At 40.6% G+C, this 24,556-nt stretch overlaps 1 protein-coding gene across 6 annotated transcripts in view; it reads left to right on the forward strand.

The window, feature by feature from the left end:
• The window catches only part of daam2 (dishevelled associated activator of morphogenesis 2), a 106,472-nt gene that overhangs the window by 79,158 nt on the left and 2,758 nt on the right, over nucleotides 1–24,556 (forward strand). For 3 of the 6 annotated variants that reach the window (XM_047821159.1, XM_047821160.1, XM_047821161.1), the window contains exons 12-25: nucleotides 678–701; nucleotides 1,208–1,266; nucleotides 2,583–2,767; nucleotides 2,917–3,222; nucleotides 3,452–3,559; nucleotides 5,853–5,882; nucleotides 7,611–7,717; nucleotides 9,180–9,264; nucleotides 10,147–10,253; nucleotides 10,753–10,841; nucleotides 17,900–18,068; nucleotides 19,006–19,113; nucleotides 19,928–19,988; nucleotides 21,434–21,565. In XM_047821159.1, the coding sequence (XP_047677115.1) occupies nucleotides 678–701; nucleotides 1,208–1,266; nucleotides 2,583–2,767; nucleotides 2,917–3,222; nucleotides 3,452–3,559; nucleotides 5,853–5,882; nucleotides 7,611–7,717; nucleotides 9,180–9,264; nucleotides 10,147–10,253; nucleotides 10,753–10,841; nucleotides 17,900–18,068; nucleotides 19,006–19,113; nucleotides 19,928–19,988; nucleotides 21,434–21,565 (1,570 nt within the window). The remainder of the gene's footprint in view (nucleotides 1–677; nucleotides 702–1,207; nucleotides 1,267–2,582; nucleotides 2,768–2,916; nucleotides 3,223–3,451; nucleotides 3,560–5,852; nucleotides 5,883–7,610; nucleotides 7,718–9,179; nucleotides 9,265–10,146; nucleotides 10,254–10,752; nucleotides 10,842–17,899; nucleotides 18,069–19,005; nucleotides 19,114–19,927; nucleotides 19,989–21,433; nucleotides 21,566–24,556) is intronic. The other 3 variants (XM_047821162.1, XM_027168393.2, XM_047821163.1) reach the window with 3 other exon arrangements.

Raw genomic sequence — 24,556 nt, forward strand, 5'->3', positions numbered from 1 at the left:
CCAGGTGCAGTATGGTGTGTAAAGTGTCCTTAGAATGTCCAGGTGAAGTATGGTGTGTAGATTGTGTATGGAGTATATAAAGTGGCACTGTGCTGTGCAAGTCCAGAGTTACAGTGACAGTCCAGAATTAAAGTGTTTGTGCAAAAAAAAAAAGGGGGGGGGGGGGGGTATGGTGCGCATAGAACGGGGGGGGTCCGGTGTCCAGTGAGAGGTCCAGTGCGTCATCATCGAGTGCGTCTGGAATTACATGAAGAGACAGAAGGATGTGAGAGAGCCTACATCCACCGAAGATCTGTGGTTGGTTCTCCAAGATGTTTGGAACAACCTACCAGCTGAGTTCCTTCAAAAACTGTGTGCAAGTGTACCTAGAAGAACTGCTGCTGTTTTGAAGGCAAAGGGTGGTCACAGCAAATATCGATTTGATTTAGATTTCTCTTTTGTTCATTCACCGCATTTTGTTCATTTATGAAAAGAAATGTTTAACACTTCTTCCATTTTTTTAAAAGCATTCTTTGTTCACAGCATTTTTTTCACACCTGCCTAAAACTTTTGCACAGTACTGTAGATATATAGTCGGGTTTTTATTAAACATGCATATTTTTTTCTTTACTTCTTACCTGTATTACTTTCATGAGTCGATAGTAATTCTCTTCCTTCGTTTTCTTTGTGTTCCTCAGCTACGGAAAGCAGCGCTCATCCAGGTGTTTTATTTTAAACTTGAAACCTTTTTTTTTCCCCACCAGAAGGTCTCATAACCCTAATCATGTGCTGAACTAAAACCATCTGTCCAGATACATAACTATTTAATGACTCCTACATATAAAAGTCAACACCTCGTGTTGACAGTCCGTGATAATCCTGTGAGAACCTGTTAACGTTTACAAATTAGTCATTTAATGGCTGTGATTTTTTTTTTCTTTCTTTCTTTTGTTAATGTACCTATTATTATTTAAACTCAACCTAACTGTCTGTTCCTGTATTTAATGGGATTAAATGGAAATAACTCCTTTCATGGTCATGTTATAATTCAGCCTATAAAATATCCTTGACATTGTACATTAACAATTACCTTTACACAACAATAACATAATGAATTGATGAATTAGTGATGTGAAGGTAAGTGAAGCAAATGAAAGCATAAGGACAAAATCTTTGATATTCGAGAACAGCAGGCTAATGGGTTTCATTCTACTCTTTTTGCTGGCAGGCTCGTGAACGAGAACGAGGTGAAACAATGGCGGGAACAGGCCGAGAAATTCAGGAAAGGTTAGTACTGTAGATATCTTATGTCTTATGGTTGGGTCTTCATCGACGATCATTTGAAGACTTCGACAGAGCGGAATTAGTGTTAAGTCTGTGGAGAACTTGGAAATTGGGAGCTCTTGGGTTGCTTAATTCCACTTAACTACAGTCTGTTGTAGAAAGGACATTATTTACATTTACATTATTTATTGTCAAGTGTTAACCAAATGAGCATAAGGTCTGGATCCTCTCGAGGTTTCTTCCTCATATCGTCTCCGGGAGTTTTTCCTTGCTTCGCTCACCTCTGGCTTGTTCATTAGGGATAAATATTAAAGATAAATAGTATCTTGATTTTAGATTTTAAACGTTGACAGTTTTATTCTGTTTCCAACCTCCTGTAAAGCTGCTTTGGGACAATGTGAGTTACTTGCAGCAAACAGTACAAAGCAATAATTGCCAGTTTATTAAGTACACCCTTGCTTGTACCAACACTGTCGGAGTTATCACTAAGTACTAATTGTACATTGTAAAATTGTACTTACAATTTAGATTTCTGAATCTTTTTATTTAAAGGACTTTCATCTATTTATTTAAAGGGCTCATTTAGAATCAGACTGGATCTGATGATCACTTGATTTATAAATTTTTTCATACCACACTACTGAAATCTTTTTAGTCAGAAAATGAACCATTTCCTATAACGCTGGTTATAGGTTAATGTTAAGGCACTTGTTTTAATAAGCGATCTTTCTTTAGTAACAGCTATTGGATACATAAATGGGTCAAAACTTTTCCATGAGGAGTTTATTCAACATATTTGGATGGAGTCTCTTGTGTCAGAGCTTCATGACGGTTAGCGGTAAATCTGGAACTTGAAATTTTTTGGAATTTGTTGTTTCTTAGCAACAACTATCCCAATTTTTCTCTTATTATTATTATTATTAGTAGTAGTGGTAGTGGTGGTAGTAGTATTAATTGGTATCATTATTTCTTTATTGTTTAATTTAATTTAATTATTAGAGACCATTTATTGCTGCTAGGACAAAGTGATTACAGGAAGTTGTTTCACAATGTTCCTAATTATTACATGTCAGTCTCTGGTAATAAAAATTGATTGATTGCCGATCTCTCGTCTACTATTTTCCTATAGCAACACCCCTGTCTTATTTTATTTCTTATTCATTTTCATATTTCTTCCTTTCTAAACTTTTTTACTTAGTGTTTTTTTTTTTCATATTGATTGTTTATATTTCTATTTTATAATGGTAAAAAAAATAATTAAAAAAAGTGCTAATTAACTTTCTTTTACTGACTGCGTATGTACGTATCTGTTCGTGTAGAGCATGCAGAACTCATGGCCCGACTTGAGAGGAAGGAGCGAGAGTGTGAGATCAAAACACAAGAGAAAGAAGACATGATGAAAACTCTGAACAAGATGAAAGACAAGCTACAGAGAGAAGGAGTAGAACTGCGCTCTGCCAGGGAACAAGTTTTAGATCTGTCTTCTCGGATTAATGATTTTTCTGTGAGTACAATTTTTCATGTGACTTTCTAGACTGGAACAGGAGCTCAGTGGTGGTTGTTGAGTGTTAGTTTTTTATCATCAGAGGGCCACTGGTGCATCTCTGATATATTACACTGACACATTGCCTTACCCTTTTTTTTTTTATTCAGAATGGAAGTACGGTGTCATTCCCTCCACCTCCTCCACCCGGAGGTCCGATGCCTCCACCTCCTCCTCCTCCAATGATGACTGGTTTCCCTCCACCTCCTCCTCCACTCCCATTCTGCCCAGCCCCTCCTCCACCACCACCTCCTCCAGGTGCTCCGCCTCCACCTCCTGGAGCTCCACCCATTTTCTCCGGCGCACCAGTCCCACTGGCGCCCGCTACCTTCAGCAGCGGCACGAGTCTGCGCAACAAAAACATCCCACAGCCATCACACCCACTCAAGTCTTTTAACTGGGCCAAGCTGGGCGAGGTGAGCACTTCATTGCACTTTAATGACTAAACAAACCAAAAAGCTCACTTAAACGTCATGAATCAGCTTAAAATAAATAGCACGGTTGGACAGTGTTGGACAAACATTGCGTCATGCTTTGGCTTTGTTTAATAACGGAATATTTTAAAATGGCAAACAATTTACAGTCATTATTTTTGAGTTATGAATTCCTCCACCCTCATAATGACTCATTCCTTGTTTTTAACAGAACAAGATCACGGGTACGATCTGGCACGACATCGATGACCTGCAGGCTTTCAAAGTCCTTGACCTGAAAGATATCGAGAAAATGTTTTCGGCTTATCAGAGGCAACAAGTACTGAGAATTTGAATACTATATTTGTGTTAGAAATCATTTGAAATAATGGTGATCTCTGTGTCATATTTTGATTTGAGTGTTAGAAAGAGATCTACAGTAGGATCATGTAAAAGCTTTGCCCTTTTAGAGCCTGTTTGTGTGGCAGCCTGGGAAAACCCTTTACTGTACTTGCTTATGGGATATTTTCTGCTAGATACAGTATATAGTTCCGAAAACAACAGACCTTGAATTAGTTTTTTTTTTCCTTCCGTATTCATCTCAACCAAAAATGAGATCATTTTAATGAATCATTACCTCCAAACCTGGAAAAAGAAAGAAAATAACATTTGCATATTCCCCTCTGATGCAGTGCGGAAGCATAACAGATATTTTGACAGCGAGCATCCGATTACAAACAGACCTGAACGATTTCATACAATTATCTGTATGAGGAAATCACTTTTATGCTACATTCGCACATACTGTGATTTCTATCTCTGCAAGTCTCCAATTGCTATGCTATGAAGGCGTTCCTACTACTGGTTGCCATGGTAATAATGCTTATCACTGGGTGGAGCAACTAGCATTAAACTTGACAAGAAATCAGTTTGAATCTGTCTTCACTCCAACTAGGAGTCGCTGCACCGAGTTGATTCGTATTTGCATAACGTCAAACATTTCAGATCTTTATAGCAATTCTGGACACATACACATCTAGTCCATATACATAACAGTTGCTTTCGCCCACGTGCTCGGAAGTCATCTTCACTGTAAATAAATGATTATATTTAATGAATATAGAAGGTTTTATTTTGTCACATATACATTACAACACAGAGAAATTCTTCCTTTGCATGTCCCATCTTTTGGAGGTTGGGGTCAGAAGACAGGGTCAGTCATGACACAGCATCCCTGGAGCAGAGAGGGATAAGGGCCTTGCTTATGCACACAACAGTGGCAGCTTGGCAGTGCTGGAGCTTGAACCCTGAGCCTCTGAATCTCTGGTTGCTTTTTTTTGCTATGAGTCACTATATGTGTGAAACTGATTCTTTCCCCGACACGATCTTTGCAGGAAGATATCCAAAATGAAGTCATTTTTGTTATATATCTTTATGCTTCCTGACATTTGAGGTATCTCTAAGTTATAGGCATAAAAAAATGGCTTGGTTTTTTTTTGGCTTCTTGCCAGAATTCAGTCACAGTGACATACGCTGGGTTTTCCCCGACTACCACACATTTACAGCAGCTGTTCCTTGCTGAATGGCTTGTTGTGTTCGGCTTGATAAAGAGCTTAAGCATGGAGTAGAATCTGTAGCGCTTTCATTGTGCTAACTGACCATGCCAGCAACAGAGACCATGACAACACTGTTTCCAGTTCAGATACATTATATTGACTTATATGGCTATATAGTTGAATTACTCTTACAGTGCCAATAGTGAGAGGCTGTGGCTCTCTCTCTCTGTGTGTCTGTGTGTGTGTCTGTGTGTGTGTGTGTCTGTGTGTGTGTCTGTGTGTGTGTCTGTGTGTGTGTCTGTGTGTGTGTGTGTGTGTGTGTGTGTGTGTGTGTGTGTGTGTGTGTGTGTGTGTGTGTGTGAGTGTGTGTGTGTGTGTGTGTGTGTGTGTGTGAGTGTGTGTGAGAGAGTGAGAGTGTGTGAGAGAGTGTGTGTGTGAGTGTGTGTGTGTGTGTGAGAGTGTGTGTGTGTGTGTGTGTGTGTGTGTGTGTGTGTGTGAGAGTGTGTGTGTGTGTGTGTGAGAGTGTGTGTGTGTGTGTGTGTGTGAGAGTGTGTGTGTGTGTGTGTGTGTGAGAGTGTGTGTGTGTGTGTGTGAGTGTGAGAGTGTGTGTGTGTGTGTGAGTGTGTGTGTGTGTGTGTGAGAGTGTGTGTGTGTGTGTGAGTGTGAGAGAGTGTGTGTGAGAGTGTGTGTGTGTGTGTGTGTGTGTGTGGTGAGTGTGTGAGTGTGTGAGTGTGAGTGTGAGTGTGTGAGTGTGTGAGTGTGAGTGTGAGTGTGTGAGTGTGAGTGTGTGAGTGTGAGTGTGTGAGTGTGAGTGTGAGTGTGTGAGTGTGAGTGTGTGAGTGTGAGTGTGTGAGTGTGAGTGTGTGTGAGAGAGAGAGTGTGTGTGAGTGAGAGAGTGTGTGTGAGTGAGAGAGTGTGTGTGAGTGAGAGAGTGTGTGTGAGTGTGTGAGAGAGTGCAGCCCAGCTCTGGCTGAGCCTTTTTTCTGTAGTTCTGCTGCTTGTGACACTAATCACTGCATGTCTTCCACTGTTTTGTTTTTTTCCCTTCTGTGCTGCTCTCTCCATCTGCCTGACCAGGAGCTGCTCACTAACCAATCCTTCAAACAGGTGAGTCTTTAGTTTGTGTAGTCTGCCTTTGGCTTTGTGCCTTCTCCCACAATCCGCTGCCAGCCACGACCTTCACACCACTTTAAAGTCTCATCTTAAAACTGCTTTCTTAGCTTGTAGCTTTATCAGTTACCTTAACTGTGCTTAAGTTAAGGGTGAAAGCAGCAAGTGTTACAGAAACATGAATTATGTGATGATTCTTTTGATGACTTACTTGTGTATGAATCCCAGTAGTGTTGTTGTAGGTCTTAGGAGGCACCATAGTGCCATTAGAGTATAGAGGATATAGTCAACATGATTGAGTATTTGATATCAAAAGATTACCATAAACTATTTTAGGCTACTATTTCTGTAGATTAGATAGGCAGATTATTTTTATTATTATTTTTTTAGTTTCAGCATTATTTTGTAGTAAGAAGCAAAATAATCTGCCAATAGTATCAGAAACTATAAAGCTTAAAAACCCAGAAATGGGCTTAATAATCTTATATTTTGATAATCACACCCACAATCTTAATAATCTTATATTTAGATAATCACACCCACAATCTTAATAATCTTATCATAAGAAATAGTAGATAAAAGTGACTGGATTTAAGACATCATTTGCTCAGATGTCATTTTTTTCTGCAGTCTCCTGAATCTGTGATCCCTTAAATCCTATTTGTATTTAAGAAGGAAAAAAAAAAGTTCATCTTTGCTGCATGTAATAATAAGATATATTCTCAGAGGCACTACTTCAGATATCTGGGGATTTATTAAGGAGAAAATACAAACGATGTGGACCACCAGCATCCAAACAGACAGACCAAGAATTCCTCTCTTAAGTGTCTGAAATGTTAAACATGCTTGTGAGTTCTAAACATCACAATTCGTGTTGCTTACTTGTGCCAAAATTCAGATCTTTAATCACCGGTTTAGCTTTTGCTTAGTCATATAATGCTGGATTTTTTGTGTTGCTGGATGTTCCCACTGCATTTTAACTGTGATGGCTAAAAAAGTTCTTTCCTCTCCTACATTTCTAGCTTAAATCACTTCAGTAAAAGTCCATAAGCTCAGTATTTCCTGAAGGTTACTTTTCTGCTGTCCAGCCCATCTGCCGAGTTGGTAGTGAGTGATGAATTGGCGAAGGCTAAAAGTGAGTAGGAGTACTCTTCTGACCTCACGCCAAACCCAAATCCCATCAGCCACAGCCATGGAAGCATTGAGCCTTATTTGGACGCCCGTCCAGCGGTTGTTGAATCATTCTTGCGTACAGAGCAGAGGAAAAGCTTTCACCCATAAATAGCTCACTGTACTTTAAACATCCTCACCTCAGCAGCCTCCGTCACACGGTCCTCACTTAACCGTCTGCTCCGAATCCTGGAGCTGTTTCCTGTCTCTCTAGTGTTTTATGGAAAGTTATGCATTCCATCTCTGTTTTGTTACAGCTTCTTCTGTTTATTGAATTCAGCACAAGGATTTTCACACTCACTGCAGTGATGTGGCTTGAGAGCCACTGTGGTACATATGGTGGTGGTGGTAGTAGAGTTCAGGGTGAAAGCAGCTTCTGGGTTTAGGGTCAAGATTCAGGAGATGAAGCCGTTTCAATCTGCACGAAAAAAGTGTTTGTTTTTTTTCTAAATTACATCATGCAATTCTTATTTAAATCTAGATAATAGATTATAATATAAGGTTCTATCCTGCTCTTAAAATATTCTGTGTTCCGTGTTTTCTTGCTCTCTGCAGAAGGAGACCGGCTCCATGGATGACTTGTATCTAAGCACAAGGAAAGTGAAGGAGCTGTCTGTCATCGATGGGCGGCGTGCACAGAACTGTGTTATCTTACTCTCAAAGTATGTACTTAATCATGATGCAGCAACGTTGTCAAATATGCCCGAAGGAACACAAGGAATATGACTCGCATTCATACACACAGCTCTTAAATTTAATACACAAACGTGGGGAAGTCGTGGCCTAATGATTAGAGAGTTTGACTCCTAACCCTAAGGTTGTGGGTTCGATTCTCGGGCCGGCAATACCACGACTGAGGTGCCCTTGAGCAAGGCCCTTGAGCAAGGCCGTATGTCACGTCATGTTACAACAAACAATGCTAATAAATTCACAGTAGTGAAGTAGCTGCTTCTGATGTTTCATTAATGCACAGAAGGGAAATAAAAAATTTGTGAAATATAATAAATAATCGCACAAAGTTTAACCCTTTTTAACAGTACGCTTGTATCCCGCTTCGCCAGCAGAACGGATAGCGACATATCCAGACATTTTCAATCAGGATAAACAAGTGAATTATTTTACGTCCACCAGTCTGATATAAACTGAGCCAGTACACTGATGGCTTTTAGAGTGAAATGTGTTTTTCTCTCTGTTGGAATAACATTACACAGAATTTTTGTGTTTGAAGTTAACACCTTCAAATTATAGGTGCTTATGAACAAGCACTGTTTTTATATTTTTGGAACTTTTCCATGGATATATTACCCATAGCAGGCTAGATAAATTCAGAAATGCTTATGAATGGTTATGAAGTCATTCACTGCTGATCATGAACACAACAAAACAGGCCTCTGGTAAGATATAATGCACTGAGAGAAACTTCACCCGTGTGTGGGCACAAAAATAGCTGTCACGGCAAACGGTGCTTAATTTTGTAAAACTTTTCTTAAGAATTTGTAAGCTAAGTTTAAACACGGTTAATATTGAACTTGTTGTTTTTTAAAAGATGTTGTCAAGTTAATGTTCGATTAAATGGTTAAGATTTAATGTAACCGTCCAATGTTTTTGAGGGGGGGAACAAGAAATGTTAACCTTTGTCCTGTATATTGACTTGGAAATCACTTTGCTGCTTGGATTCGCCATGAAATATTTTTTTTTAAGAGAGTCTATCAGACTGATCCATCAGCTTTGTGCCAGAGGTTTTTATTATGTGTTTATTTGTGTATCTCTAGATAACTTAGCATTACATTAAAAAGTGTTGCTTGTACAGTCTTACAGCATTTTTAGATTGGAAGGTGGGATTAGTTCAAATTTAAAATAATAAAGATAAAAGAAAAGTCGACTCGTTTTTTTTGTTTTGTTTTGTTTTTTTCGTTCTTTTAAAAAGACATCAGCTCAAACTGTCCCAGGGGGCAGGTAACATTGTGATGACTCCATGACTATGCACTCAGTAGCTATTGACCAAAGCTTACAGAGCACCACATCCATCATCCATGTGAACATGTTTAACTTAATGATTAACGGTATAACTTAATTGTCATAATTTCTGATCATTTTTTTTTATTTATCTTTTTGACTGTACAGGTTAAAAATGAGCAACGAGGAGATCAAGAGAGCCATTCTGGAAATGGACGAGAGAGAGGAGCTGGCTAAAGATATGCTAGAACAGGTACTAAATTCAAGATTTTTATTTGTCACGTACACGTTATATTCAGTCTACAACTTGCGATGAAGTGAAAACCCGGCCATGCCTTCTATGCATGTAAAAATAAGCAAGAAGAAGCAGCTACCAAGAACGGTTAAGATAGAGAGTGTTGCCAAATCAAATATGCGGATCATAAACCAGATTTCCATACCGGATCCGTCAAGGCTTGTTTCACCAACGACTGCCACAGGTACACTTTTCTCAGACACTTGCTGAAACAAGCTATGTTGTATGGCTTGGAGATGGTGATGCTGACAAATCGATAGGAGGCAGAGGTGGAAGTGACACAGCTGAAGATGCTGTAATTTGCTTTGGGAGTGATGAGGATGGAGAGCAACTGGGCAACAGGAGACGAGGAAGGCAAAAGGGGGAGGTTTATAGATGTGCTGAGGGAAGACCTGCATGTGGCTGGTGTGACTGGAAGATGCAGAGAACAGATCGAGATGGAGAACAATGATACACTGTGGAGACCCCTAATGGGAGCAGCTGAAAGAAGCATAAAACAAAGCAAGAAGAAAAAGAATATTTGTACAGGATGTACAAATAAAGCCGATCTCTCTCCTGTTTGTTTTTATTGAAGTTGAGTCATCTTCATTTAGTCAACCTCAGAATCATTGGCATGTGCGCGCATGTGTGCCTGTATGTGTGTGTGTGTGTGTGTGTGTGTGTGTGCCTGTGTGTGCACGTGCATCTGTGGATGGAACTTTTAACAAGATATGATCTGTTGGGCCTCATCACACCACCCTGACTTTGATCATTTAACAGCACGGCTTGATGTGTTTTGTTCCTTACATAATACACCGATTTCACTGTATTTTGTAATGTTCTTGTATTTGCTGCTTGCAGCTGTTAAAATTTGTTCCTGAAAAGAGCGACACTGACCTTCTGGAGGAACACAAGCACGAGCTGGACCGCATGGCCCGTGCCGACCGCTTCCTGTACGACATGAGCAGGTACAAATGGTTTGTTTGGGTAAATTAACCCTTAGGTGGAGAGAAATGTTGATGCTAACAGTGTAAGTGTACATGAAAAACATCTTGTCAACAAAAAGAACTCCCTCTTATTGTGGTGTCCTTGATTGCTAGTGGCAAAAGTAAACCACCTCAGTAGCCTGTGGTCTCTTGAAATTCCCACAGCCTCCTGTCTAGTCCCACCGGCGCCCCCAAAATGCACTGTTATTTCCCCTCTTTATCATTCAGTATGGATAACTACGCTTTGAAATCATCCTGCTACCCTTCCATCCTTTTTCTTTCCCTCTTCTCAGCAGAGGGGGGTCCCTGCATCATGATTCTTCACGAGTGCATAGAGTTTGCAGCAGCTCATTAAGGATAAAAGCTCAGGAATCTGTGTGGGAGAGCCAAACGTTCATTGAAATGACTCTCCTGTGGAGACTGATTATTCTTTTCCCTTTCCTTTTTTTTGTCTTTCTGCTGCTGCCTGACTCCTGGTTAGGATTGATCACTACCAGCAGAGGCTCCAGTCCCTGTTCTTTAAAAAGAAGTTTGCAGAACGACTTGCAGAGACCAAGCCGAAGGTGGACGGTAAGCGACACGTCTGGTGTAATACTAACATTTCTGTATAACAGGTCATTCACAGGGATTTGCTCCAGATGTGGATGCTTCAGATAAGTAAACAGATTTAAAAGGTGTTGTTATCTAGCAAAGAAAACTGGGATGTGGTATGTCTAGCGGTTAAGGTGTTGGTAGACCAATCGGAAGGTCGTGAGTTCAAATCCCAGGTCCACCAAGCTGCCAGCAAGGCCCTTAACCTTCAATTGCTCAGTTGTATAAAATGAAATAAAAAATGTAAGTCTTTCTGGATAAGAACGTCAGCCAAATGCCATAAATGTGAAACAGTATATACAGTAATTGTAATATTTAAGGAATGAGTCTCATAAATGATTGAGTTTTCATAAAGAACAAGAATATTTTCTATAGAATATACTGGAACTATGTAAGAAGCACAATCTGATCATATAAACAAGTAATAAATTTAAATAAATATATATTTTTAAAAAAAGCAGAAATCGAACATCATAACATTTTATTTATTTATTTATATTTTTTTTATTTAATTAGAAGAAATTAATATGAAATGACAGCAGAAATTTAGTAATAAGTCTATGAATTTGTAAGCTTTGATTAAACAGGGTCATTTTTTTTTATTGTGTTTATTTATATATTTATTAATTTAGTAGTGAGCAATTTTTAATGCTCGGTCTTAAGGAGTGGGGAGTTTTTTTCTTTCATGGACATTTCCCAATAGCAGTTATTATAAACTGATGGGGGGGGGGGGGTCGCTGGCATGTAAACGCTGGCATGTTGCTGAGGTATAAGGGGAATAAAATATTTCAGGACATGCAGATTTAGGACATAATTAAGTCTGGGAACGTTACATTAAGCATGTATTTCCTGTTAATAGAATGTTCCACAGTGTTTTATTCGTTGCTTAGTAATTGGTTAAACTTCATACATTAACAAAATGAGGTGGTAAGAAATGACTTGAAACTCATTTGAATCCAGGAATACACAAGATTTCATTTTTGTGCTTTAAAAGACCCAGTAGGTTATTTCAAATAGTATAACATCTATAACTGATGGAGAAAATGTGTGTTTTTGGCAAACCTCTCTCTCTCTCTCTCTCTCTCTCTCTCTCTCTCTCTCTCTCTCTCTCTCTCTCTCTGTCTGTCTCTGTCTCTGTGTGTTTGCATGCCTGGGTGTCTGTGCATGCATGAGTGCTCGTGTGTGTGTATGTGCGTGCGTGCGTGTGTGTATGTGTGTGCGTGCGTGTGTGTGTCTATGCGTGCATGAGTACACGTGTGTATGTGTGTAAGTGGGTGTCTGTCTGTCTGTCTGTGTTTGCTTGCCTGTGTGCGTGTGTGTCTGTGTGTGCGCGTGTGTTTGCATGCCTGTGTGTGTCTGTGCGTGCGTGAGTGCTTGTGTGTGTGTTTGCATGCCTGTGTGCATGTGTGTCTGTGCGTGTTTGCATGCCTTTGTGCGTGTGTGTCTGTGTGTGTGCGTGCTTGTGTGTGTGTGTGTGTGTGTGTGTGCATTACTGTGTGCGTGTGTGTCTGTGCGTGCTTGTGTGTGTGTGTGTGTGTTTGCATGCCTGTGTGCGTGTGTGTCTGTGCATGTTTGCATGCCTTTGTGCGTGTGTGTCTGTGTGTGTGCGTGCGTGTCTGTCTGTGTGTGTGCATTACTGTGTGCGTGTGTGTCTGTGCGTGCTTGTGTGTGTGTGTGCGTGCGTGTCTGTCTGTGTGTGTGCATTACTGTGTGCGTGTGTGTCTGTGCGTGCGTGAGTGCTTGTGTGTGTGTTTGCATGCCTGTGTGCGTGTGTGTCTGTGCATGTTTGCATGCCTTTGTGCGTGTGTGTCTGTGTGTGTGCGTGCGTGTCTGTCTGTGTGTGTGCATTACTGTGTGCGTGTGTGTCTGTGCGTGCTTGTGTGTGTGTGTGCGTGCGTGTTGTTCTGTGTGTGTGCATTACCGTGTGCGTGTGTGTCTGTGCATGCTTGTGTGTGCACGTGTGCGTCTGTGTGTGTGCATTACTGTGTGCATGTGTGACTGTGCGTGCTTGTGTGTGTGTGCGTGTGTGTGTGTGCATTACCGTGTGCGTGTGTGTCTGTGCGTGCTTGTGTGTGTGTGCACGTGTGCGTCTGTGTGTGTGCATTACTGTGTGCATGTGTGACTGTGCGTGCTTGTGTGTGTGTGCGTGTGTGTGTGTGCATTACCGTGTGCGTGTGTGTCTGTGCGTGCTTGTGTGTGTGTGCATGTGTGCGTCTGTGTGTGTGCATTACCGTGTGCATGTGTGACTGTGCGTGCTTGTGTGTATGTGCGTGTGTGTGCACATTACTGTGTGCATGTGTGTCTGCGCGTGCTTGTGTGTGCGTGTGCGTCTGTGTGCGCATTACTGTGTGAGTGTGTGTCTGTGCGTGCTTGTGTGTGTGTGCGTGTGCGTCTGTGTGTGCATTACTGTGTGCGTGTGTGTGCATTACTGTGTGCATGTGTGTCTGCGCGTGCTTGTGTGTGTGCGTGTGCGTCTGTGTGTGTGCATTACTGTGTGCGTGTGTGTCTGCGCGTGCTTGTGTGTGTGTGCGTGTGCGTCTGTGTGTGTGCATTACTGTGTGCGTGTGTGTCTGCGCGTGCTTGTGTGTGTGCGTGTGCGTCTGTGTGTGTGCATTACTGTGTGCGTGTGTGTCTGCGCGTGCTTGTGTGTGTGTGCGTGTGCGTCTGTGTGTGTGCATTACTGTGTGCGTGTGTGTCTGCGCGTGCTTGTGTGTGTGTGCGTGTGCGTCTGTGTGTGTGCATTACTGTGTGCGTGTGTGTCTGCGCGTGCTTGTGTGTGTGTGCGTGTGCGTCTGTGTGTGTGCATTACTGTGTGCGTGTGTGTCTGCGCGTGCTTGTGTGTGTGTGCGTGTGCGTCTGTGTGTGTGCATTACTGTGTGCGTGTGTGTCTGCGCGTGCTTGTGTGTGTGTGCGTGTGCGTCTGTGTGTGTGCATTACTGTGTGCGTGTGTGTCTGCGCGTGCTTGTGTGTGTGTGCGTGTGCGTCTGTGTGTGTGCATTACTGTGTGCATGTGTGTCAAAGGGGATTTAAGGATAAGCAGTTTAATATAGTGGCCTCACATAAATGTTGACATGAACTTTTCCCACACTCCATTGTTTTAGAACCTGCAACTAAAACAGACGTAATTGGAGTTAAATGTCAGTAATCTACACAAAACAGCGGCTGGAAATAAAATCAATAATCGTGTATTGCATAAGCATTTACTCCTGTTGTGAAATCCCCAAATGAATACTAATGCAAACACACATAAGTTGAATGGTGTCCAACTGTTTAATTAATGTGTCACATGATCTCAATATTAATACACTTATTACAGGAAGGCCTCTAGAAAACATAACTAATAGAATATCATGAAGTCCAAGGAGTTGTCAAAACAATTGGGGGGGGGGGGATGCATCCTGTGGAGTGATGACTAACGCAATGATTAACTTAATGAGTAAATAGGTGAATTAGCCAGAGAAACAACCGAGAGGTCAAAAGGTAAAAACTCATGCAAGTCGCTGTATCTCTAGCTGTTCATGTCAGTGGGTTTTCATCATGCAGACATCATTAATAGTTCAGCTTGCTTTCAAGGACTTTGCAGCACCTCAAGACACCTGTCTGACTGACTGAAAAGCATGTTGAAGTATCAAAAGAGTTTGGTGTCTGAACCACATGAAAACCTATCTGGAATTTTAAATATGCCACAAATGTTGGTGTTTTATCAGCTAACAATCTCCTCCATTGCCTTTGTCACATCCTTGTGGTGGAAGACTAACCTCCATAGTGGCTTGATAGTCGATGGAGAATGGTTCAACTACTAGTGGAAAAGAATAATAAATACATGCCCAGGATCTGTTTCCATAAACACACCAGACCCACAGATCACCCCCAGGCGACCACCCCACCCCAAATCGTCCTCCACCCAACCCCCGAATGCATGCTCACTTGTCAACATCGTTTAGTCTTTGTTCGAGACCCGTGAGTTGGACGCTGCATCGAAAATGAAGCACGTTTGCTAGTGTGATTTGTACGAGTGAGATGAAACTTGTGGCCAGGCATCAGAGCTGTGTGATGATTCAGTAATGGGAGCTCATGATGGGAATCCCAGTACAGTGAGGACAGATCAGTTGAGTTTAGTTGAGTTGAGACCAATTCATTCTCAAACATACACTGATGCAGAAATTTCTATACACATGATCTGGCTCATGGTGGACACTGAGGTTAAGTAATTGTTTTGTCTGATGCCAGGGGCTTTTTCTGGGAATTTTGGCGGTTTTGTTTTTGTGTGTTCCTGAGAAATTCATTTGGTGAAAAGAATGAAAAAAGGAATAATAGCCTTGTCTTATTGAAACCTTTACACAACATGTGTGGTTTTTGCTTTGGTATTGTATTGATTGCTTTGATTAAATTATGTCTTGGCCCGTTCATGATTGAGAGAGTGATGGAGGATTTGGTTTTAGGGAGGATTGTACATATAATTTAGGAACTGGGTTAGATGTAATCATGAGTGGACTGTAAGATCCATAAGCTCTTTAACCAGCAAAGCTGCATCTGAATTTCTTTTTTTTTTTTGGGCTTAATAAATAACAACATAAATACTGAATAATTTTACTGTAGACATTTTAGGGGGAAATAAGGCCAAGGAGATTTCGCAGAACACTCACAGTGTGTTAAATTCTCAAACCTTATGGAAGATTAAGATTTCTGTAACGGCAGCTCTGACGATAGTTGAGCTAGTTGTAGCTACGGCTGTAATACAGATGATTATAAGTTTATATTACCGTTACATGCTCATTCTAATATGTTATTAATACGACATTTCTATACCAAATAACTGTTTCTGTAACAAATAACTCGTGGCCTAGGGGACTCTGGGAAGTCGTGGCCTAATGGTTAGAGAGTTTGACTCATAACCCTAAGGTTGTGGGTTCGAGTCTCGGGCCGGCAATACCACGACTGAGGTGTCCTCGAGCAAAGGCACCGAATCCCCCCAACTGCTCCCTGGGCGCCACAGCATAAATGGCGGCCCACTGCTCCGGGTGTGTGTTCACTGCTCTGTGTGTGTGTGTGTGTGTGTGTGTGTGTTTTCACTGCTGTGTGTGTGTGTGTGTTTTCACTGCTGTGTGTGTGTGTGTGTGTGTGTTCACTGCTGTGTGTGTGTGTGTGTGTGTGTGTGTGTGTGTTTTCACTGCTGTGTGTGTGTGTGTGTGTGTGTGTGTTTTCACTGCTGCGTGTGTGTGTTTTCACTGCTGCGTGTGTGTGTTTTCACTGCTGTGTGTGTGTGTTTTCACTGCTGTGTGTGTGTGTGTGTGTGTGTGTGTGTGTGTGTGTGTGTGTGTGTGTGTGTGTGTGTGTGTGTGTGTGTGTGTGTGTGTGTGTGTGTGTGTTTTCACTGCTGTGTGTGTGTGTGTGTGTTCACTGCTGTGTGTGTGTGTGTTCACTGCTGTGTGTGTGTGTGTGTGTTCACTGCTGTGTGTGTGTGTGTGTGTGTGTGTGTGTGTGTTTTCACTGCTGTGTGTGTGTGTGTGTGTTCACTGCTGTGTGTGTGTGTTTTCACTGCTGTGTGTGTGTGTGTGTGTTAACTGCTGTGTGTGTGTGTGTGTGTGTGTGTGTGTGTTTTCACTGCTGTGTGTGTGTGTGTGTGTGTGTGTGTGTGTTCACTGCTGTGTGTGTGTGTGTGTGTGTGTGTGTGTGTGTGTGTGTTTTCACTGCTGTGTGTGTGTTCACTGCTGTGTGTGTGTGTGAGTGTGTTCACTGCTGTGTGTGTGTTTTCACTGCTGTGTGTGTGTGTGTGTGTGTGTGTGTGTGTGTGTGTGTTTTCACTGCTGTGTGTGTGTGTGTGTGTTCACTGCTGTGTGTGTGTGTTTTCACTGCTGTGTGTGTGTGTGTGTGTGTGTTTTCACTGCTGTGTGTGTGTTCACTGCTGTGTGTGTGTGTGTGTGTTCACTGCTGTGTGTGTGTGTTTTCACTGCTGTGTGTGTGTGTGTGTGTGTGTGTGTGTGTGTGTGTGTGTGTGTGTGTTTTCACTGCTGTGTGTGTGTGTGTGTGTTCACTGCTGTGTGTGTGTGTGTTCACTGCTGTGTGTGTGTGTTTTCACTGCTGTGTGTGTGTGTGTGTGTTCACTGCTGTGTGTGTGTGTGTGTGTGTGTGTGTGTGTGTGTGTGTGTGTGTGTTTTCACTGCTGTGTGTGTGTGTGTGTGTGTGTGTGTGTTCTCTGCTGTGTGTGTGTGTGTGTGTGTGTGTGTGTGTGTGTGTGTGTGTGTGTGTGTGTTTTCACTGCTGTGTGTGTGTTCACTGCTGTGTGTGTGTGTGCGTGTGTTCACTGCTGTTTGTGTTCACTTTGGATGGGTTAAAAGCAGAGAAAGAATTCTGAGTATGGGTTACCGTGCTTACACACGTGGACAAAATTGTTGGTACCCTTCGTTCTATGAAAGGAAAACTCACAATGGTCACAGAAAAAACTTTAATCTGACAAAAGTAATAATAAATAAAAATTCTATGAATGTTATCCAATGAAAGTCAGACATTGCTTTTCAACCATGCATCAACGGAATTATTTAAAAATGTACAGCTGTATGTCACGTCACGTCAACTCATTCAGAGGTGCTAAACATTTATATAAGTTAAGGCACTGATACGTTTAAGGGGACAGAGACTCCAATGTCAGTATATTGTGTTCTAGTCTCACAAACATTCCTCAAAATTAAATGCAACTCTATACCAATTAAAAACGTACCTCGTGCCATCGAATAATAAATATGGTTAGAAATGTAAGAATTGTCAAATTTGTAATGCTGAGATAAGTAAAACGTTTGGTTTCTCTGTTATGGGAAAATAATTCACTTCAGGTTGGTCGTGGCATCACACCAGCGTCTTCTTGGATTATTTTGTAATGACGACATGCATCTAAGTGTTTTATTCCTTACTTATCGTAACTTGATGATGTTCATATTGTTTAATATTTTATAACTGTTTTTAGAATTATTATTCCACAATCTTAACTGCATATACGAAACTCAGTGTTCTTTATTTTCCCATGTCTGCTTTCTCCTTAGCTATTGTCTGTGCATCCCGTGAGGTGATGAGGAGTAAACGTCTGACTCAGGTTTTGGAGGTGGTCCTGGCCTTTGGGAACTTCCTGAATAAAGGCCAAAGAGGGAATGCCTATGGCTTTAAAGTGTCTAGCCTGAACAAGATTGTGGACACCAAGTCAAGCATAGACAGGTCAGTGCTGCATTATGGAACATTGCGATGGGTGGAATTGGCCCTTGGGTAATATATTGTCTCTAAATCTGTGCAAAAATTCATGGCACCTTGTGTGCATTTACCAGATTAATTGAGTGGATGTGTAAACAGCATACTGTAGGTATGTTATAGCAGGTTAAAGAGGTGTCAAACTGCTGAACTTGTTGGGCCCCTGAGCAAGGCCCTTAACCCTCGATTGCTCAGTTGTATTAAAATTAGTTAAAAATGTAAGTCACACTGGATAAGGGCATTTTCCTAATGCCATAAATGTAAATGTTACAGACAGCAGGAGCTTGGAATTTCTAATAATAATAATAATAATAATAATAATAATAATAATAATAATAAGTATTAATAATATTTTCCTTTCTTTTTTTTTTTTACATCTGCATATTTGAGCGTTTTAAAATATTTTACTACTTGAAGTGGTCAGCATTATTATGCAAATTTATTATTTAAATACAAAAATGTATTTTAGGTAGATATTTACTAGTAAAGTTATTAACTCTATGTTAATAATACAACAGGAAGTTTATGTCATCCATCTTAATTAGTGAATTCATGGGCAGGGGCATCATTTTGTTTAAAAAAAAAACAAAGGGAATTATTTCATGACTCACAGACCCACTGTCAGATTATTTATATACATCTAATTGTATTGCCTGAGATTTTTTCTTTGTCTTTACTAGACATTTTTACTTGTAAATGTACTTTTGGTAATACGTCATTCATTAGCACCTTCAGACCTCATGGGAACAGAAAGCATGTCTGTATCTCCTAGTTAACCAATCAGAGTCAGGCTTTGCCCTGTTAGCCTTTATATAAAAGTATAATCATCTATTTCAGATTCATGATTTGCACCAATTTGCATATGAAGGTGTGGAGTTTTCAATGACTGTATGCTTGTCTCTCACAGAAACATCACCATGTTGCACTACCTGATCATGATTTTTGAGAAGAACTATCCAGACACCCTCAACGTCCAGCAAGATCTTCTCAGTGTACCGGAGGCAGCAAAAGTCAAGTGAGTCACATGTTCAACTTAAGCAACCCTTCAACCAATCTGGACATACTGTACTGCGTTAGGAATATAATCAACAACACTGTGGTGAAACCAGTAAAACCAGTGCCAAAATCAGAATATGCAGATCAGATGATCCACTCTGGCAACCCGAACAGGGAGCAGCCGAAAGACGACAACAACATCGACATCATCACGGTGGTAAAACCGCAGGAGTTATACACATCCGTGAAGTCGACTCCTTTTGTAGCATGTCCAAAAGTGACTCATTCCTTTTATGCTCTACCACAGGAATGTGCAAATAGTTATATCTGCTGTATTTATTTAAAGATTTACACACTTTGATATATTTATAGCTGCATTTAATGTGGTGGAATATTTAAGGTTAGCTTTTGAAAGAATAGCAGATTGTCCTATTACTGAGAAATCTCTAACTCTTTCGTCCTGAAGACTTTCCTGCGGAGGAAAACCTACTGCTTTGACACTGTAGACTTCTTATACAAAACTTGACCATATCAATAAATAGTTGAAGATGAAGTTTTAGCGAATTCTGCTATATGTTACTATAGTGCATTAAAAACTGATTTGATCGGCACTACTATCAGAGTTGCTGTCGGTGTTGTAGAAAGTTAATCGACACCCTCTGACCGACGATGTAATGTAGTTTTAATATAGTATAATCATTGTTTAAGGAACCTTACTGTCCTTTTTTATTTCTTTTTATACATCAACTGAATTTGTGCCTAATTCCGGGAGTCATAAGCACTGATGTTTTTGATCTGAAGGCTAATGTTTGATTTGTTGTTGCTCTGCACAGTCTGGCTGAACTGGAGAAGGAAGTCTACAGTATAAAGAGTGGACTGAAGGCTCTGGAAGCAGTGAGTATTCTATTATACATTCCTGTGGCTTATTCAGATTTCTATTAGGAACAATACAGTGAGACTTTACTGGCATTCTCTTGTAGCAAAATGAAAGTCTCCCAACCCTTTGAGCCGCTAACTATAGCCGTCAATTAAAGGAAAGGTTCAGTGAAAATTCAGAACGCACAATTTTCCACTTACCCCCAAAAGTAATCGATCAGCCAAGAAGTATCTTTTTTTTTTTTTTTTAGTTTAACTCCGACTCTAACACAAGATACCATACTGCTTTCACACGTGCGTCCTAATATAACATATTAAGGATGATGTAGTTCCATTTTATTAGATTTATTTTAATCATTTTACAGATTGTTTAATTAAAGGTGAGATCATTTAGCTTAGTGTCCTTTAAGACATTGAGACTTGATTACTTAATATTAGGTCATTTAACCTCAATAGAAAGGAAATTAAGCTATTTTTTATTTTGCAAAATATTCAGTACATTATAGTACAGTGAATTATTATTTATATATTTTTAATATTTATTATAATTTATTTATTTTATTTTTTTTAAACATATCCCAAGTTGGCTCAGGGCACAGGGTCAGTCTTGATGCCACAACTGGAGTAGATAGAGTCTTGCTCAAGGGCACAATAGTGGCAGCTTGGAAGTGCTGAGGCTTCAACCCTCGTCCTTCTGAGGAATAAACTAGAGCCTTACAACTCCTACAGATTCTTTTCTGTTTTTTTAGCAAATTTATTTTCTTTTCACCAACACACACCTCTCTCTCTCTCTCTCTCTCTCTCTCTCTCTCTCTCTCTCTCTCTCTCTCTCTCTCTCTCTCTCTAATTTCACACACTAGTTAAACTCTGTCTAATAAGCATCTTACCAGTTTAACCCATCGCTCACCACCTTAAAAAGAAATAGAATCCTGTGCTAACGAAAGCAAAATAGCTTTGCCTGATAACCCAGTAGCACTCCCATTTTACATATGTGTGTGCAGCCATATCTGATCATGATTACAGCTTCTCCCATCTGTGTAAACGTGTTAAAGTATCAACTCCTTACATTTGATCGGACTCATTGTCCAGCTGTGAATTCGGATAAGTCACGCTCTGCAGCCCGCTGCCTCTCTTCAGTCGCTCGAATCATTGTCTCACTGCTCTAAATGAGAGAATGGCAGTTATCTGTGATGTATAAATATGGACATATTCAGTAAGCAATTAAGAGAGAGGCATGTAGAGAAACAAGGCCAAGCAAAGCCATGACTCAGAATCGAGACTCGAATGCATCATGGAAATTGAAAACAGCAGAATGTGGAAGATTTAACAGAGTAGCATAAAGTCGCTAGAAGCCTAAAGCACTATATTAAGAAATGATTAACAGGAAGCAGTAGAAGAAAAAAAAACTAAAGAAAAGACTTTTCTAAATGATCTGCATTGTTTTCTATGTCGTTAACCCACAGGAGCTGCAGTATCAGCAGAGCCGGCCACGCGATCGAGGGGACAAGTTCATCCCTGTGGTCAGTGACTTTATCACCGTGGCTAGTTTCAGCTTCTCTGAGCTGGAAGATTTGCTGAACGAGGCAAAGGACAAGGTAAGATTCAGCTGATTATAAGTCATCAATTTGCAACTCAGAATTTAGCTTTTCACCAATTTGCATGGTACTATGGTTGCATCTGTGTGCTCGTAATAAAGAACCACCTACGTGTCTTCTCTACTCCAGGGAACACATTTATACATCTAAGCCAGATGCAATTGTACAAAGGATTTCCAGGGAAGAGAGAATGAGGGCTTGGGGTTTACTCCTTTAGTCCCTTATTCTGCAAGTGTTTCTTTATACTTGCTTTGAGAGTCATTGTGAAGACGTGAGTTGTTTTCCAACTGCTTTTCTTTCACTGCTTGTGAGAAGAGAGCAGGCTGCAGGATGGGCTCTCTCTTTCCGTCTTCCTTCTTCACAAGGGCCTGTAGTCCTGCCAAGCTTGCTCATGAGCCATAAAGGAAAGGGAGAGTGTGAGAGACTGAGAGAAGTCTTTGTGCACCCTTGCCGGTGTGGTGTGGTGTGATGACTTAAACATCCCAGGGAAGCCTGGTGACTGGGACCGAGTCCTTCAGAGCCCTTTTTTCTATGTTCAGAGGCAGAAAGAGAAAGAGCACTCTTGTCTGGAACGTGGCATGAAGGCTCCGTCCCCACGCTACACTGAATCTCTGTGCCTTAAGGGAGTAAAAATATTCATAAATGCCATCCTTTTTCCTCTTGTTAATAGAAAGTGTTATTGGGTTGAGTCGGTCAGGCTAATCTCTCTGCGTGGACTGAACACACACTGCCAGATTCAGCACTTAACCACACAGGCTCCACTGTGAATCAAACTACCATTCACCTAATTATTTATTTAAGGAACACAGTTAAAATGAAAAGTCTGTTCAGAGTGGCGTCACGGGAAAAAGCTGACCCTGAAAGTTGATTTGCAGCAAAGGAACAAAGGCACTGCTGTACTTCTACAGCTCAATCTGTTCCTTACAGCTATCCAATGGCCAGACTTCATTCTTACTTATTTTACTATATCTTAAAATTAAGGTCAAATATTCAGGTCCCTTCTATGCAAGGTTACGAATTATAATCACTGGACAACCCAGAATAGATTATTAGTTCTACAGTAAGTTTGATACATTTGATGTACTGTATCTAGACACTTTAAAGATGATTTCTACCAAAAGTTATTACTCTAGAAATATTAATACATTTAACTTTGTACATGTTTTTACAAAGCGCTGATAAACCTCATATGCTTAAACAGTTACAAAACCTGCATACTGTTTAATGTACAGCCTACATTTCAGTAAGCTCATAACAAATAGTAAACTCCAATCAAAGCATATCTTAACAGTTGATTTTGGACTTCAGTGAGACACAAAGACCACAAAAGAAGCACAAAGATTTTTCTACAGAGCTAAACTTTAGAAAACTGGAAATGGTTCACAGCTGAATGCTTTTACATTTAGAAAAAACAATCGGGATGCAACTTCCCTTTTTTTTTTTATAACTCTGTACATTATATTTCCAAAAGTATGTAGACACCTAAGTATTCAAAATACAGTATTATTTCAAATCCGTGGGCGCTAACATCGAGTTGTTTGTTCTTTGCTGCGTCTCGTTTGTGAGAAGGCTTTCCACTAGAGTTTGGTACGTGGTGAACGGAGATGTGGCAATTCAGCTAGAAGAGTGTGATGTCATGTGAGAAGAAGGCAATGGTGTTCATCGCAAGAGTGTTAAATGTAGTTGAGATCAGTTCTGTGCAGCTTACACAGGCTCTTGCACACTAACCTTGACAAACTATGTCTTCATGGAGCTTGGTGCACAGGTGCATTGTCATGTTGGGACGATTTAGGTCTCTTAGTTCCAGTGAAAGGAAATCGGTTTCTGTATGCTACAGCATTCTAGACACTTGTAGACAAAAGTTTGGCCATGTAATGTACCCCATTTAAGGTGTTATATCCGGACCATAACGCTCATCAAGGGTTCACAAATCCACTTTGAGCGAATCAGTGTAGATCGCGACACATCTGATCCGAATGATATCTTAATTTATATATATAAAGAAAAGCCCCATCTTAAGCTGAAGAAATGGAAATGTTCAAACTAAATCTCTCCTAGCAGAAAGGTTCATAGTGAATGTACATATTGTACAGGACACTACTCCAGCGATAGAAAAAAATAGGTACAGAATTGTACCTTTGTTTAGGAGTGTTTGCTTTTGTTGTCATGGCACCACTGTCTTAACCTTAAATGCACCTTCTCCCTTAAAACACATCTAGCAGGATAGAGTGCGATGTTTTTTCTTGCTTTCTACATTGCTGTTTCATACAGTTGAAATCCAGAGAACATGGCTAAAGTCCCAGTGGGAAGGAAGCCAGCGTGAGCTGGGATAAATGCTAGATCTTCTTGGTGTAAATCTACTGTGGATTTGGGATGCTGTTGGCAGTCATAGCAGTCTGTCCTTAAAATGGATTTACACTTTTAGAATTGAAATTGTATCTAAAGGAAGGACTTATTTTAGCTTTTAACACTATGGTGCTTCCAAACCAGCCCGAAAGACCTACAGACCTAAAGACCTAAAGACCAAGGCCTTGCTGTGTATAAGTCTGGGTCATTTCTTTTTCTTTTTTCCTTTTATTTTTATAAAGTATGCGTTAAAAATCAAATGTCAAACTTCGAGAGTTATGTAAGAAAGAGTGCTGTTGAAGCCAAGAATACTCTCTCTCTCTCTCTCTCTCTCTCTCTCTCTCTCTCTCTCTCTCTCTCTCTCTCTCTCTCTCTATCTGGCAGTAATCAGTGGACAGGTGGTAGTGATAAGAGAAGACATATGGTAGTCTAATGAGGCGTGACCTCATCCATCACGCACACAGGAGCAATGAGGCCTTTTCTTGTTATCGTGCACTGTTAGCAGTTCATAGTTGAGATTGATGTAGCTCGCTCAGTACGTACATACACAGATGAATGATGTGGCACTGCATCAGCAGGGAGGATGTACTTACCAGGTGCACAACAGGTACACAGTGTCTTACCTGTATTTACGTATTTATACCT

This window comes from Tachysurus fulvidraco, chromosome 12 (genome assembly GCF_022655615.1).
Source record: "Tachysurus fulvidraco isolate hzauxx_2018 chromosome 12, HZAU_PFXX_2.0, whole genome shotgun sequence".
Classification (NCBI taxonomy): domain Eukaryota; kingdom Metazoa; phylum Chordata; class Actinopteri; order Siluriformes; family Bagridae; genus Tachysurus; species Tachysurus fulvidraco.